General features: G+C 39.7%; 1 protein-coding gene across 5 annotated transcripts in view; it reads right to left on the reverse strand.

Annotated features, from left to right (window-relative positions):
- Nucleotides 1-17,818, reverse strand: part of TRDN (triadin) — a 416,769-nt gene that overhangs the window by 333,669 nt on the left and 65,282 nt on the right. For all 5 annotated transcript variants that reach the window (XM_055114092.2, XM_057302585.2, XM_063605444.1 and 2 more), the window contains exon 2: nt 16,468-16,677. In XM_055114092.2, the coding sequence (XP_054970067.1) occupies nt 16,468-16,677 (210 nt within the window). The remainder of the gene's footprint in view (nt 1-16,467; nt 16,678-17,818) is intronic.

Below are 17,818 nucleotides of genomic sequence, written 5' to 3' on the forward strand. Positions count from 1 at the left end.
CTCCCTTTCTGCAAATATGTATATGAATATTTTTGCTTCTGTTGGTGAAAATTTTATCAAGTTAAGAAAAATTTTAGCAAATTATGTGTCATTTAATATGCCCTGAGTTACATGTCAATTTTTGCTTAAATTACTGTGAAATTACTTAGTCTTTGTCTTGAAGGTAAACAAATTTCTTTAGAACTTTCCCAATGCCAAATGAAACTTCAGATGTGTTTCCTCATTCCCATCCCACCGCCTAAGTTGGGAAGAAAGAAAAAACAGATAGGAAAAACAAAACAAAAATGTTTTTAAAATCTGAAGTGGTGGGTCAGTATATGCATAAAACAATGCTCTCTCCACTAAGTCAATAGGTTTCTTAGACTCAGAAATGTAGCTGAGAGAATACAAAGACTTATGAAACAGTTTGGGCTCAAGGTCTGGCATTATTTGTTAATAGTCAACTATTTCTTAAGGGTATAGGGTAGAAATGCTAATTTAATTTATTTCTAAGCAGAATCCATCGGAAACAAAAAGCTTTCACAGTGAATTTAATGGTCGTCTGAGACTTTGGGTCCTGGAGTTTTCAGCATCAACAATACTAGGCACAAGTGTTTACGAATAAACAAAAATATGTGCTTATACATTCACAGTGAAATTTGGTGTCTTCATTGACCTGATGTTTACTGAAGACATTATACTTTAAAGCTTTTTAAGTCCAAACAGTTTCTCATAAGTTGGGCCACTTGTCCTGGGTATGTTTGGTTGACTTCAATGATGTTAGAACTGCCGTTTTTAATTTTGTCATCATGGTGGAAGACGTTTCAACCTCTTAGAGCCAAATGCCTTTTTTTCTCCCATGAATTTATTGCTTTCTTATTTTCTGTTTTATTTCAAATTGAAAGTAAAGACAAACTTAGAGACATAAGTAAAACATCCAAGGAAGTCAAGAATTCAAAAAATGTTTATTGCAACACCTTTATTTCTCTGTATTTAACCCCTAAGATGAGTTTATATCCTGCCAGTGGACGTTTCTAAATGTATAGTACTGGAATTACATATTTTCTTATTATTTTTTCTTGAAAAACGCAGGAAGGATGGCTATATTTGTATATATTGCTTCAGTTCCAGAAGCAACACTTGATATTTTGGCATCTGATAAGCCACTTTTGTTGTAACCAAAATAGTAATAATTTATAGTCCTAAAACCATGTTTCAAAAATAGATTTTCCACACAGAAGCATTTTAAGAGAGGCTCATTTTTTGAGATCCTCTTTTTATATTCACTTATATTGACCCTTTAAAATTATTTAAACTAAAATAATAATTGGGGAAGAACTGGCTAACTGATAGCAATTTGAGAGGAACAAAGGTAAAAATAATAATGAAATGCAGAGGTGGAGGCCAATGAAAATTGAATCCAGCTACTGTGCTATAATCTTTGCATTTGATAATTTTGTTTACAGTATAAAAGAGTATTTCAAGGATCCTCACATGGACAGAAATGTGGAATAAAAGCTATGCTGTAAAATTTTCTTGAAACTAAATATGTAGAATAAAATAAATTTTTTATTTAACACTTTAGCAAGATATACAAATATTGAATAATTAGATTTCAGACTGAGTAATTAGATTGTAAAATAAATTATGAGATGCTTCTATAGAGCACCTTTCAGATGCTTTTGTAAAGAGTATGAGGAAACCTCATTTTCATATATTTAAATGCCTTACTTTACAAATGAGTGAATACTTTGCTATTGCCATACTTAGGAATAAATGTTCTATTTTAAAAATAGAACATTTAAATAGTTGTATACAATCACTTGAACAATAAATCAAAATTATATAAGTGATTTAACTTCAAAATTAAGTGTCTGAATAGATTTTCATTCAATGAGATTTTTAACATAGAGACCATATACATAGGTTGAAATTTTCTGGAGTCTCTTATCTTTATCTCAATGAACACTCCTCAAAGCATGATGACATTAAAAGTTGGGTTAATAAAATTCCCATGGTGCTTCTAATATTAACCTCACTTGGAGGATTGATTTTACAAAAATTGTAATTGCAATATAATTTTTTCCTGTTTTTTTTCCTGTTCAGTCTCTCTTTCTCTATTTCCTCCTCTTTCTCTTCGTTCTCCTCCTCCTCCTCCTTCCTCTTCCTCCTATTCCTCTTCCTCTTCTTCTTCTTCCTCTTCCTCTTCTTCTTCTTTTCTCTCTTGCTCTCTCTAAATCTCACTCACTCTCTCTCCTTATGACTTCTGGATAATACCAATATTAGACTAAAATGACCAGTCTGTCCCTCTCCTCTAGTGAGTTCTATGGTCTAAATGTCTACGCCCCCACAAAATTCATATGTTGACATCCAAATCCCAAAGTGATAGTGTCAGGCCTCTGAGCCCAAGCTAAGCCATCATATCCCCTGTGACCTGCACGTACACATCCAGATGGCCAGTTCCCACCTTAACTGATGACATTCCACCACAAAAGAAGTGAAAATGGCCAGTCCCTGCCTTAACTGATGACATTACCTTGTGAAATTCCTTCTCCTGGCTCATCCTAGCTCAAAAGCTCCCCCACTGAGCACCTTGTGACCCCACCCCCACCCCTGCCTGCCAGAGAATAACCCCCCTTTGACTGTAATTTTCCTTTACCTACCCAAATCTTATAAAACGGCTGCACCCCATCTCCCTTCACTGACTCTCTTTTCAGACTCAGCCCGCCTGCACCCAGGTGAAATAAACAGCCTTGTTGCTCACTCAAAGCCTGTTTGGTGGTCTCTTCACGCAGACCTGAGTGAAATGTGAAATTTGGTGCCGTGACTCAGATGGGGGGACCTCCCTTGGGAGATCAATCCTCTGTCCTCCTACTCTTTGCTCTGTGACAAAGATCCACCTGCAACCTCTGGTCCTCAGACTAACCAGCCCAAGGAACACCTCACCAATTTTAAATCGGGTAAGCAGCCTCTTTCTACTCTCTTCTCCAACCTCTCTCACTATCCTTCAACCTCTTTCTCCTTTCAATCTTGGCGCCACACTTCAATCTCTCCCTTCTCTTAATTTCAGTTCCTTTCCTTTTCTGGTAGAGACAAAGGAGACGCATTTTATCCATGAACCCAAAACTCTGGAGCCGGTCACGGACTCGGGAAAACAGTCTTCCCTTGGTGTTTAATCACGTGGGGACAACTGCCTGATTATTCACCCACGTTTCAGAGGTGTGTGACCACACGGGAACGCCTGCCTTGGTCCTTCAGCCTTAGCAGCAAGCACTGCTTTTCTGGGGGGCAAGCACCCCCAACCCCTTCCCTCCGTGTTTCTACCCCTTCTCCACTTTCCTGGGGGGCAAGCACCCCCCCACCCCTTCTCTCCATGTCTCTACCCTCTCTTTTCTCTGGACTTAGCTCCTTCACTATGGACAACCTTCCACCCTCCATTCCTCCCTCTTCTCCCTTAGCCTGTGTTCTCAAAGACTTAAAACCTCTTCAACTCACACCTGACCTAAAACCTAAATGCCTTATTTTCTTCTGTACTGCCACTTGACCCCAATACAAACTGGACAGTGGTTCCAAATAGCCAGAAAACAGCACTTTCGACTTTTCCATCCTACAAGACCTAAAAAATTCTTGTCATAAAATGGGCAAACGGTCTGAGGTGCCTGACGTCCAGGCATTCTTTTACACATCGGTCCCTCCCTAGTCTCTGTTCCCAATGCAACTTGTCCCAAATCTTCCTTCTTTCCCTCCTGCCTGTCCCCTCAGTCCCAACCCCAAGCATCACTGAGTCTTTCCTCTTTCCAATCTTCCTTTTCTACAGACCCAATGACCTCTCCCCTCCTCCCCAGGCTGCTCATCGCCAGGCCGAGCTAGGTCTCAATTCTTCCTCAGCCTCCACTCCCCCACCCTATAATCCTTTTATCACCTCCCCTCCTCACACCCAGTCCGGCTTACAGTTGCATTCTGTGACTAGCCCTCCCCCACCTGCCCAGCAATTTCCTCTTAAAAAGGTGGCTGGAGCTAAAAGCATAGTCAAGGTTAATGCTCCTTTTTCTTTATCCCAAATCAGTCAGCATTTACACTCTTTTTCATCAAATATGAAAAACCCAGCCAGTTCATGGCTTGTTTGGCAGCAACCCTGAGCTGCTTTACAGCCCTATACCCTAAAATGTCAAAAGGCCATCTTAGTCTCAATATATATTTTATTACCCAATCTCCTCCTGACATTAAATAAGCCTCCAAAAATTAAATTCCAGCCCTCAAACCCCACAACAGGACTTAACCTCGCCTTCAAGGTGTACAATGATAGAGTAGAGGCAGCCAAGTAGCAATGTATTTCTGAGTTGCAATTCCTTCCCTCCACTGTGAGACAAACCCCAGCCACATCTCCAGCACACAAGAACTCCAAACGCCTGAACTGCAGCTGCCAGGGATTCCTCCAGAACCTCCTCCCCCAGGACCTTGCCATAAGTGCCGGAAATCCGGCCACTGGGCCAACGAATGCCCATAGCCCAGGATTCCTCCTAAGCAGTGTGCCATCTGTGCGAGACCCCACTGGAAATCGGACTCACCCGGCAGCCACTCCCAGAGCCCCTGGAACTCTGGCCCAAGGCTCTCTGACTGACTCCTTCCCAGATCTTTTTGGCTTAGCAGCTGAAGACTGACACTGCCTGATCGCCTCAAAAGGCTCCTGGACCATCACAGATGCTTTGGGTAACTCTCACAGTGGAGGGTGAGTCTGTCCCCTTCTTAATCAAAATGAAAGCCACCCACTCCACATTACCTTCTTTTCAAGGGCCTGTTTCCCTTGCCTCCATAACTGTTGTGGGTATTGACAGCCAGGCTTCTAAACCTCTTAAAACTCCCCAACTGTGGTGCCAACTTGGACAACATTCTTTTGTGCACTCTTTTTCGGTTATCCCCACCTGCCTAGTTCCTTTATTAGGCCGAGGCATTTTAACCAAATTATCTGCTTCCCTGACTATTCCAGGACTACAGACACATCTCATTGCTGCCCTTCGTCCCAACCCAAAGCCTCCTTTGCGTCTTCCCCTTGTATCTCCCCACCTTAAGCCACAAGTGTAAGACACCTCTACTCCCTCCTTGGTGACTGATCTTGCACCCCTTACCATCCCATTAAAACCTAATCACCCTTACCCCGCTCAATGCCAATATCCCATCCCACAGCATGCTTTAAAAGGATAAAAGCCTGTTATCACTCGCCTGCTACAGCATGGCCTTTTAAAGCCTATAAACTCCCCTTACAATTCCCCCATTTTACCTGTCCTAAAACCGGACAAGTCTTACAGGTTAGTTCAGGATCTACGCCTTATCAACCAAATTGTTTTGCCTATCCACCCCATGGTGCCAAACCCATAAACTCTCCTATCCTCAGTACCTCCCTCCACAACTCATTCTTCTGTTCTGGATCTCAAACATGCTTTCTTTACTATTCCTTTGCACCCTTCATCCCAGCCTCTCTTTGCTTTCATTTGGACTGACCCTGACACCCATCAGGCTCAGCGAATTACCTGGGCTGTACTGCCACAAGGCTTCACAGACAGCCCCCATGACTTCAGTCAAGTCAGAATCCTTATACAAGAGCCAGCACTGCGCCCTGTAGCCTTTCTGTCCAAACTTGACCTTACTGTTTTAGCCTAGCCCTCATGTCTGCGTGTGGCGGCTGCCGCGCTTAAATACTTTTAGAGGCCCTCAAAATCACAAACTATGCTCAACTCACTCTCTACAGTTCTCATAACTTCCAAAATCTATTTTCTTCCTCACACCTGATGCATATATTTTCTGCACCCCCTCCACTACCTCTCAGCAAGCTGAACTCATTGCCTTAACTCAGGCCCTCACTCTTGCAAAAGGACTACACATCAATATTTATACCGACTCTAAATATGCCTTCCATATCCTGCACCACCAAGCTATTTTATAGGTGAAAGAAATTTCCTCACTATGCAAGGGTCCTCCATCATTAATGCCTCTTTAATAAAATTGCTTCTCAAAGCCGCTTTACTTCCAAAGGAAGCTGGAATCATTCACTGCAAAGGCCATCAAAAGGCATCAGAACCCATCACTCAGGACAACGCTTATCCTGATAAGGTAGCTAAAAAAGCAGCCATCAAAAGGCATCAGATCCCATCGCTCAGGACAATGCTTATGCTGATAAGGTAACTAAAAAAGCAGCTAGCATTCCAACTTCTATCCCTCACGGCAGATTTTCTCCTTCTCATCTGGCCACTCCCACCCACTCCCTCACTGAAACTTCCATCTATCAATCTCTTCCCACACAAGGCAAATGGTTCTTGGACCAAAGAAAATATCCCCTTCCGGCCTCACAGGCCCATTCTATTCGGTCATCATTTCATAAACTCTTCCATGTAGGTTACAAGCCACTAGTCTGCCTTTTAGAACCTCTCATTTCCTTTCCATGGTGGAAATCTATCCCCAAGGAAATAACTTCTCAGTGTTCCATCTGCTATTCTACTACTTCTCAGGGATTGTTCAGGCCTCCTCCCTTTCCTACACATCAAGCTCAGGGATTTGCCCCTGCCCAGGACTGGCAAATTGACTTTACTCACATGCCCCGAGTCAGAAAACTAAAATAACTCTCGGTCTAGGTAGACACTTTCACTGGATGGGTAGAGGCCTTTCCCACAGGGTCTGAGAAGGCCACTGTGGTCATTTCTTCCCTTCTGTGAGACATAATTCCTCGGTTTGGCCTTCCCACATCTATACAGTCCGATAGTGGACCGGTCTTTATTACTCAAATCACCCAAGCAGTTTTTCAGGCTCTTGGTATTCAGTGAAATCTTTATATACCTTACAATCCTCAATCTTCAGGAATGGTAGAACGGACTAATGGTCTTTTAAAAACACACCTCACCAAGCTCAGCCACCAACTTAAAAAGGACTGGATAATACTTTTACCACTTGCCCTTCTCAGCATTCAGGCGGGCCTGTCCTCGGAATGCTACAGGGTACAGCCCATTTGAGCTCCTGTATGGACACTCCTTTTTATTAGGCCCCAGTCTCATTCCAGACACCAGCCCAACTTGAACTGCACCCCAAAAACTTGGATAGAGCCTAAAAGCTCACCAACCAAGCAAGTAATTATGCTCAACCCCCTTGAGCACTCTCTAATTGGATGTCCTGGGTCCTCCCAATTTTCAGTCCTTTTATACCTGTTTTTCTCCTTCTCTTATTCCATTTAGTTTTTCAATTCATACAAAACCATATCCAGGCCATCACCAATAATTCTATATGACAAATGTTTCTTCTAACAACCCCACAATATCAACCCTTACCACAAAATCTTCCTTCAGCTTAATCTCTCCCACTCTAGGTTCCCATGCCACCCCAATCCCTCTCGAAGCAGCCCTGTGAAATATCGCTCATTATCTTTCCATACCACCCCCCAAAAAATTTTCGTTGCCCCAACACTTTACCACTATGTTATTTTTCTTATTAATATAAGAGGACAGGAATGTCAGACCTCTGAGCCCAAGCTAAGCCATCATAACCCCTGTGACCTGCATGTACACATCCAGATAGCCAGTTCCTGCCTTAACTGATGACATTCCACCACAAAAGAAGTGAAAATGGCCGGTCCCTGCCTTAACTGATGACATTACCTTGTGAAATTCCTTCTCCTGGCTCATCCTGGCTCAAAAGCTCCCCCACTGAGCACCTTGTGACCCCTGCCCCTGCCCGCCAGAGAATAACCCCCCTTTGACTGTAATTTTCCTTTACCTACCCGAATCTTATAAAATGGCCGCACCCCTATCTCCCTTCGCTGACTCTCTTTTCAGACTCAGCCCGCCTGTACCCAGGTGAAATAAACAGCCTTGTTGCTCACACAAAGCATGTTTGGTGTTCTCTTCACACGGACATGAGTAAAATGTGAAAGATAGTATTTGGAGTTGTGGCCTTTGGAGGCAATTAGGTCCTGAGGGCAGAGCCCTCACAAACAGAATTAGTGCCCTTAGAAAAGAGGCGTAAGAGAGCTCACCCCTTCCATGATGTGAGAACACAGCAAGAAGCCTATGAGCTACAGAGTAGGTTCTCACGGATACCAAAACTGCTGGCAACTTGATCTGGAATTTCCCAGCCTCCAGAATTGTGAGAAATAATGTCTGTTTATAAGCTATCCAGTTTATGGTATTTTGTTATATCAGCCAAAAGAGACTAAGAGAGTGAGACACATGCAAAAAATAAAATAAAATAAAATAAAGGGTAGGATGCAAAACTCCTGAAGTACATTAGATTCTAAAAGATAAAATCCATTTGATTTGCAATTTTGAAAAAATAAAATACTTGCATCTGCAAGTATTGTTGGATATTTAGATGCTTTTAAACCAAAGGAAAAACTAGGATCCTGATTTAAAAGCACTTTTGGTGAGCTAATTGTTTTATTGACTGCAGAAGGAAATGACTGTCACTTTGCTAATCTACATTTGAATAGTCATATTGTAGCTCCAATCCTTGCTTTTCAATATCTGAGGCATGGGCATTTTCCCTCTGCTTTAAAAAACTTTCTCAATTGAAATTTTTCCACACTCATCTTTACTATTAACTTACTTCAGTAGCTTAGAAATGTGCACTTGTGTGGGACCTAATGAAATTAAACACAAACATCCCTACTTACAATTATGTGGTTATTTCAGTATATAATTGTTTATGGCAATGTAAAACTAAGTTTACTGATACTCAACTATTACTTCTTGAGGCAAAAGGAACATTACTGAATGCAAATAGATGTATATTTCACCTCTCTTACTCAATATGACCCTAATTAACCAATTCTTTACCAGCAAAATTGTGTGACAGATGTTTAAACCTGGAATATTTCCAGCTAACTGGAGCTAGACCTATGTCAAATAACAGGCACTTTATATTTCAAAGCAAAATAAAAAACTACTTCTGGCTTCTTTTATCCCTGTCAAGTATCCAGATGAAAATTAGGGCATCATATTGTACTTTTATTAATAAATATGTATAAAAGATGTGACTATTGAATTTGCTTTTCTCTTCTTAAAAAAAGCCCATGTTAAATATAAACAAGATTTGAATCTATGCATATAATAAGAAATGGGAACACATGGTTTTTTGTAGGTTTATAGATTTCCATAAATTTGTTTCCAAGCTATGATTCAACAGAAATAATTTTCTGGTGGCATAAAAGTCAAAATATTATATTACTCCAGTTGGATGATTTACTTGGATCACTATATTATAAATTTAACAGATTAGTGGAGAAGAGATAATACAGCAATTAACATATTCTGACTAATTATTTAATACATATTTGTTTAATGAAGTTGAGGTTTAGTTTTGGAAGCTTTACTTTTTTGTTTGTTTTTTTTTTTTGTTTTTGTTTTTAAGATAGGGTCTCACTCTGTCACCCAGGCTGGAGTGCAGTGGCGCAAGCTCAACTCAGTACAACATCCGCCTGCTGGGCTCAAGTGATTCTCCCACCTCAGGCTCTTGCCTTTATTAAAACAACAATAAAAACAATATCCGGTTTTACCACAATTTCAAAAGAGAATTTTAAGACTAAAAATGTAGGAACAATATAATCTAAGAATTAAGAACACTTCTTAAAAATGAATACATTTTTTCTTTATCTTTTTCCTCATTTCATGAAGAATTGATACACTTTTTATTAGAGTCTGGGAAATATTGAATTATAGAACTCTTTGCTTCCTTCAGGTACTCATAGACAGACTGAAGTTGGGTAGTAAAATGCATCTTTTTAGGTGTAATGACCAAGAGGACCAAATAGGCCTGGGGTAGTGAGCAGAAAATATGGAATTTGAGATAAGACTTGAATCAGAGTAAGAAACACACAAAATGTGCTCCTTGAAAACTCAGTACACATGAGAGTTGATAGAGTCCTAAATGTTGCATTTAGTGTTTCAGTCTTCCATGTTTCCTAAAAAGTAGTAACATATTCGTGTGTGTGTGTGTGTGTGTGTATGAGTGTAAAATTAAATGTTAAATTTGTACTTTCTGACTGACTTTGGGCCTTCCCTAAATGATTTTACTCTGCTAAACTCATAGCCTGACAAACCGTGCACCTGCTTAACTGGGCTAAGTGCCAAGAAAAGAAAAAAAGTCAGGAAAATTAATTTCCAAGAGCAGTAGATAAATGGCACACCTCATTAGAAAATCTATTTAAAAGGCACATCAGTAGATGTCTGCAAGACTTTTCATAAGAAATTGATGCTTCCTACTATTATGTCTTTGCTGGCTCTCTTCTCAGATTACAGATCTTACTTCCTGGTAATAAGATTCAAATTCAAGTTACATTTAATGAGTCCCTCCTATGTGCCAGGCATGTATGTTTTACATAGATTATTGTATTTAATTCTTACAAAATTGGTTTGAAATAAGTATATTTTGTGGAATGCTTGCAAAAATTACCAAGTGTGCTTTGAGACACGCTGGTACAACCATGTAATGATGTTTTCCTCTAATGGATGAGGATGCTAATGAATGATGATCCTCGTTCTTAGGAAGGAAAAGAGTTACCACACTCTATTGCTGTACATTCTGACCTAGAAGAAAATCATCAACATCCACTAATGCCTTAGTTTGTAGTCATTTCTTTATAAATCCTATTTGTTTGCACTTCTGATTGTTTAGAGAGAAAGTTGTCACTTCATAAATAAAGCAAAAGAAATTTGTAAGAAATTTCAACCAAAGCCTACAAATTCTGGCCCCAAAAGATCAGAATACATAATCAAGGCACCCCTTCATTTTCTGAGAGGGAGGTCTTTCTGGCTGAGTCTGCAGAAGCTTGAAGGGAAGATCCCCAGCAGCCTTTCTAAGCCCCTAGCCTCAATTACTAAGAGAGCAATGTTTCTCTGTCCTCCCATCCCCCACTTAGGGTTTCCAAAATCATTCTTCTTTGAGGAGAGAACTAAAGTCAATGTGGATAACAGAGCGATCATACACCTTGGTTTGTGTCTGATGTCCTGAGGTAAATCTTAATTGCTCCCCATTTCACTCTCACAAGTATCCTGTTTCAGCTGTTAGATGATATTGTTGTCCTATATGAAGACTTTGCACACTGTCAAAGCACTAAGCTGGAACTGTCTTCCCAGAAATCCCTTATATGTATGTTTTCAGGTAACAGTTGGAAACAAGACATTTTTGCAAGTTTTGGAAGGCACGAATGTGGCAATAATGAAGCCATTATTTATTGTCTGAAGGTTGGTGTAGGGCAGGTGCTTTTGCAGCTCACGCTCATGATTCCAGAGAGTCTAGCTGCCCTTGTTGTGTGGCAACAGCCGCCACATCTCCAGCGCACACTGGGCTGGCTTCTTCAGCGTCTCCAAATCCTGGCCAGGTGCGCGTGCAGTTCCGTGGGGGAAAGGCGTCAATTTATCCTGCAGCTCATCCGCATAATTGTAATTTGTGGTGGTGAGAGACAAACAAGTCTTCCACTTTGTTCTTGTCAGTTTCAGTTTGTCCCAAGTCCCTCCCATTCTATCCATCTTCCCTTCCCAATTTCCACCCTGACTACTTTCCACTCAACACCAGATGCATTGCAACAGCCTTACATAGATTAATCAGCTACCATGAATTCATAAACGATATAATAAACCCTTATTCTATGTAATTCAGAGTTGCTTTCAGCTATTGTGTCAAACATTGACAGATAGGCATAGTGTTGTTTGAATATTATTTGGATGTTACATTAAGTAAGAAGTGTGGTGTAGGTGAAATATCTTTTCCAGTCTGTTTATTTGATGCCTTAAAATTTGTCTCATTTGATAAGAAGAATCAAAGTCAAAAATTTTGCAGAATAGAAAGCAAGATGTTATCCCCATTTCACAGATAAGAAAAGATAAGTTCCTAGTCATGTTAGCTTGTAGGTTCATAGAGCTGAATAACGAACCCAAATCATCTAAATGAACCACGAATAAAAGCCAATTCTGCATGTCCCCAACTAGTAGCAAATATATGCATAAATCAGACAGAATTCTGAAAATAGGGAATTGTAAAGGTTGCCCAGAAGAGAATTATTCTTCTCAATCCAGTACAGTATGAGCTTATAAAAACAGATTTTCATTTCTCTATGAACAACCTTTTCATGGCTTCACAGCATTTACCTACTTTTCTAAACTTCCAGAGAGTAACTGACAGTTGCCCTGACTTTCTGGCCTTCCAAATCATTTCCAGTTTATTTCTTTTACCACTAGCCTTGTTTTATAAATACTAACAATTACATATTTCAAAGATTATCACATAGTACAAAAGATTCATCATGATAATACTAATCCCTAGCAAAAGTTTGAATTGTGTCTATCAAAATTAACATTAAATATGTGAGTATAATTTACATTTTGAAACTGTTATTGAAGCCATAATTTATATAGTTCTTTCATTTTTATAATACACATATTTCAAGAATTGCATATAAATCAAATATTTGTAAAGTTAACAATGTACAAGTGTACTACAGAAATTATCATTGAAAGGAATTTGTTCTTATTTTATAAAATGCACAGCTACCTATAATTAGATTTTTAGATTAGATTACTTAAAATAAGGCATACTTATAGTTCACAGTAGAGCTTCCATTGGAGCGCTGCAATTAATTTCTATGGGCAATGCCTATGTTACTGGCATTTCATCTGATAGGGAAATACTTCAGTCAATGCAAGCTCAAGGGAAATGAAATTTTGTAGAGTAAGGTAGCCAAGTGTCTTTTACTTAAAACTCTAGTTCATAATTTACATTATAGACATTACAACTGTGTATATTTTTAAAGCCTCTATTACACAATAAACTATGTATTGCCTATTTAGATTAGACATTTATGACTCTGGATAAATAGCCCTTTTGCTTTCATTGATATCATGGGACTTTTCTCTACTTGTTAGATGATGCTCACTTTAGTCCAGCTACCAATGGTATGCTGGCAGAGTCAACTCAATCACACCTTGTATTAGGTTGTTCCGGCATTGCTATAAAGAAATACCTGAGACTGGGTCATTTATAAAGAAAAGAAGTTCATTTGGCTCACACTTCTGCAGTCTGTACAGAAGCATGGTGCTGGCATCTACTCAGCTTCTGGTAAGGCTTCAGGGTGTTTACAATCATGGTGGAAGTTGAAGGGAAGGGGTAGCAGGCAGGTCACATGGATGGATGGCTAGAGGAGGAGCAAGAGAGAGAGTGGGGGGCGGGGGAGGTGCCACACACTTAAAAAATCATATCTCACAAGATCTCATTCACTATTGTGAGGAAAGTACCAAGGGAATTGGCCAAACCATTCTTCAAAAATCCATCTCTATTAAACAATAATCTTCCAAGAGGCCCCACGTCGAACACTGGGGATTACAATTTGACATGAGATTATATGGGACACATATCCAAACTGTATAATTTTATCTCTGGCCCCTCAAATCTCATTTTCTTCTCTCACTGCAAAATACAATCATCCCCGACCAATAGTATCCCAAAGCCTTAACTCATTCTAGCATTAACTCCAAAGTCCAAAGTCCACAGTCTCATCTGGAAATAAATTCCTTCCACCTATGAGCCTGTAAAATCAAAAGAAGTTATTTACTTCCAAGACACAATGAGGGTATAGGCATTGGGTAAACATTACTGTTCCAAAAAGGAGAAATCAGCCAAAGGAAAGGAGCTAAGGCCCCATGTAAGTTGAAAACCCCACAGGGCAGTCATTAAATCTTAAGATTCCAAAATAATCTTTCACTCTGTGTCCCATAACCTGGGAACACTGATATGAGGGGTGGGGTCCCAAGGAATCGGGCAGCTCTACCGTTGTGGTTTTGCAGGGTTCAGCCCTGGAGGCTGCTCTCACACATTGTTGAGTGCCTGCAGCTTTTCTAGGTGCAGGGTGGAAGCTGCCAGTGGATCTATCATTTTGGGGTCTGGAGGACAGTGGCCTCCTTCCCACAGCTCCACTAGGCAATGCCCCAGTGAGGAATCTGTGTGGGTGGGTCCTCCAAACACACATTTCCCCTCTGCACTGCCCTAGTAGAGGTTCTCTGTTTGGGCTCTGCCACTGCAACAAGCTTCTGCCTGGGCAACCAGAATTTCCCATACATTCTCTGAAATCTAGGTGGAGGCTGCCAAGCCCCTTTAACTCTTGCACTCTGCATGGCTGCAGGCTTAACATCACATGAAAGCCACCAAGGCTTACAGCTTGTGCCCTCTGGAGTGGGAGCCTGATCTGCACCTTTGGCCTTTTAAGCCACAGCTGGACCCAGAGCAGCCAAAATATAGGCAGCAATCTTCTGAGGCTGGCCAGGGCAGTGGGGCCCTGAGCCTGACCCAGGAAACCCTTCTTACCTCCTAGACATCTGGGCCTATGATGGGAAAGACTGTTGCAAGGGTCTCTGAAATGCCTTCAAGACCTTTTTCCCATTTTCTTGGCTATCAGCACGTAGCTTCTTTTTAGTTATGCAAATTTCTCTAGCAAGTGGTTTCTCCACAGCCTGCTTGAATTCGTCTCTCAAAAAAGCTGTTTCTTTCTTTGCCACATGGCTAGGCTGCAAATTTTCCAAATTTTTATACTCTGCATCCCCTTTAAAGATAAGTTCCACTTTAAGTCATTTTTTTGTTCCCACATCTTTGAATAGGTTGGTAGAGGCAGCCAGGCTACATCTTGAATGTTTTACTGCTTAGATATTTCTTCCAGCAGATACACTAGGTCATTACTCTCAGGTCCGTACTTCTACAGATCCCTAGGGCATGAAAAGAATGCAGCCAAGATCTTTGCTAAGGCATAACATGCATCACCTTTGATCCAGTCTCCAATACATTCCTCATTTCCATCTGAGACCTCATCAGCTTGGACTTCACTGTTCATATCACTATCAGCATTTTGGTCTCAACCATTTAACCAGTCACTAAGAAGTTTCGATCTTTCCTTCCTCTTCCTATCTTCTTCTGAGCAATCCAAACTCTTTGAACTTCTGCCCATTACCCAGTTCCAAAGTTGCTTCCACATTTTCTGTTATCTTTATAGCAATACCCCACTACTGGTGCCAATTTTCTGTATTAAGCTCTTGCATTGCTATAAAGCTCTTGCATTTCTATAAAGAAATACTTAAGACTGGGTAATTTATAAACAAAATAGGTTTAATTGGCTCACAGTTATACAGGTTGTACAAGAATCATGATGCTGGTGTCTTCTTGGATTCTGGGAGGGCTTCAGGAAACTTGCAATAATGGTAGAAGGAGGACAGAGGAGCAGGCATGTCACATGGCCAGAGAAGAAGCAAGAGGGAGAGAGTGGAGTGGGGAGGTGCCACACACTTAAACAACCAGATCTCATGAGAACTCACTATTGTGAGGACAGCACCAAGGGGACAGTGCCAAACCACTCACTAAAAAATGCATCCCTGTGATCCAGTCACCTCCTGCTAGGCCCATGTCCAACACTGGGGATTATAATTCATCATGAGATTAGAGGGAACACATATCCAAACTATATCACACCTTTATGCCAATAAACCCAAACAACAGAGTTATATTTTCATAATTTTATATTGTATTTCTTCTTGACGTCTGTGGCATAGCCATTTCCTGACACAAAGAATACTCATTTGATTGCTGAATGAGTAAAATTCCATAATGAGAAATAGGAGAACCCTGAATATGTAGAATGCAATTACTAGTATTTATAGTGTCTGGGTCCTACTGATTCTACTCCTGTTGGAGAAAGAAAAAAGGGGAGGGGAGAGTACATATGAGAGAACACATTAAAAGATTAATGAAATGTTTTGCTTATGGTAAAAAAGTGATAAGAATAAATTCACTGATCTAGTCATGTAACATTTACTGAGCACTTGGCTGATTCCTTTCCTTAGGGAGCTCACAGTCAATAGAGGGTGTCATATGTCAAAATAGATAAATACAGTTTAAAATATGTAAAATATCATTGAACAAAAAGTGAACAATTATATGTAATTTTGTGAAAAACTCTCTTTATTTTCAGGAACTCAAAATAGGATGGCCGGTGGGAGAAGCAAAGAGTTTGTCTGGCAAGGACACTTAGGACCAGATGACAGCAGGGCTTAAAAATACTTTAAAATATTTTCCATTTGTCCAAAAGTTTTTTGATTGCTTTGGTTTTATATTGCCAAGTGTAAAACCTACAAATTATTCCTTATTAATGCTTGATAAAGTACCAGTTCCAAACGAAATCTTCACCCAAGCTTTTTAACTATTATCTTTATGAACTGCAACATTCAGGCTTTGTTCAGCTCTTGCAAATAAGGATATCAATTTCATTGGAAATCAATAAGTACCACCGACAAAGAAAGAGAATAGGAGGAAAAAGGGAAGAATGAAACAGATTTCAGTGATCCTCAAGCACATTTGTGGGGTGTTTATTCCTCACACTAAGATGAAACAGAAACCAAGCAGGAACTGGAGGGCACACTGTTTCTTTCCATTTGAATTAATTTTAATTTTAAAGCCAAATTTTATGGAACTTACCTGAAAAGTTTTTGTAATCCACTAAATCAAACATAACGATGGCAACAGCTGACCACGTGATTATCAGGGCAATGACCAGAAGCCAGGCTGCAGGGGAGCTGAACGTCGTCACTATGTCTTCTGTGACTGTCCTCTTCAGCACTTTTCCGGAGGATTTGGGCACAGATCCATTTTTGCTGTCTATCACAGTTGTGGTTGTAGATGCATTTCCTAATCAAACATTCAGAAAGGAAAATATAATTTAGAGATTCGTGGTAAATATTGATGATAAGAAACACTGACTATATGAGTGCTGAACCTGTTTATACCGCTTTCTAGAGCAGCACAACTCCTTAGTGGCAGGACAAAGCCTCCCTGCCCACTAGCACATTAACTTTTCCTCAGCATTTACTATTCTCCCTAAAACTCGTGCACTCATATAATCAGTGTTTCTCATCTCCTAAGTCCTCTGAGGGAGAATCAACACAAGTGATAAAATGGTTCAAATGGATAAAACTTCTTCTGAATATTTTAACTTAATTGTATAATTGACCCATCTAGTGAGGTCATCTAATGAGGTCATTCATGTTTTGTTTGTTTGTTTGTTTGTTTGTTTGTAGGGGCACAGAAGATCTAAGATAATGATGGTAGAAAGGCTTACTATATCCAGTACCTCTTTTAAGAGTCCACATGTTCATGAGAGAAAATTCAAAAAATATAAAAATAAAATAAATAGATAAGCAGATAGTTTTAATCTCACCACCCAGAAATAACCACTGTTAATATTTTGCACGTATATTTCTGTACATACATATAAATATATAAATACGATTTATCTGGTTTTGACAAGTCATTAGCACATTGTCTTTTACTTTTTTTTACTAGGCAATATATCAGAAGTGTGTTTTATTGCCATTCTGTATTTCTCAAAATACCATTTAAGTGGCTTCATGACATGTAATTTTATGGCTGTGCATAATTTAATCAAAAAGTTTTCTACCTTGGGATAGGGCAGAAATTTTCTCAGCACATGTTATTATTTATTTCTTTAGGAGAAAGTCCTAAATATAGAATTCCTGGGACAAATAACATAATCACTTTTATAGCTTTGAGAATACATGCACGTATTTGAAAGTTAGTATCTTTTAAGAATTGTGTATGCCAGTAGTTTTGTTACCTTATCCTTGACAATACTATCAGTGATGTTTAAAATTTTTGCAATAAGAGAAGATTTGAATTTTATTTGCAATATTTGATTACTAGAAATGAGCTGTTCGTATGTTTGTTTTTCCTTGGTATTTCTTTTCTTGTGTGTTTTTCCTCCATTTTTCTGTAAACCTCCTTTTGGTGGTTTATAAAATTGCATACATAC

The sequence above is a fragment of the Pan paniscus genome, chromosome 5 (genome assembly GCF_029289425.2).
Source record: "Pan paniscus chromosome 5, NHGRI_mPanPan1-v2.0_pri, whole genome shotgun sequence".
Taxonomy (NCBI): Eukaryota; Metazoa; Chordata; class Mammalia; order Primates; family Hominidae; genus Pan; species Pan paniscus.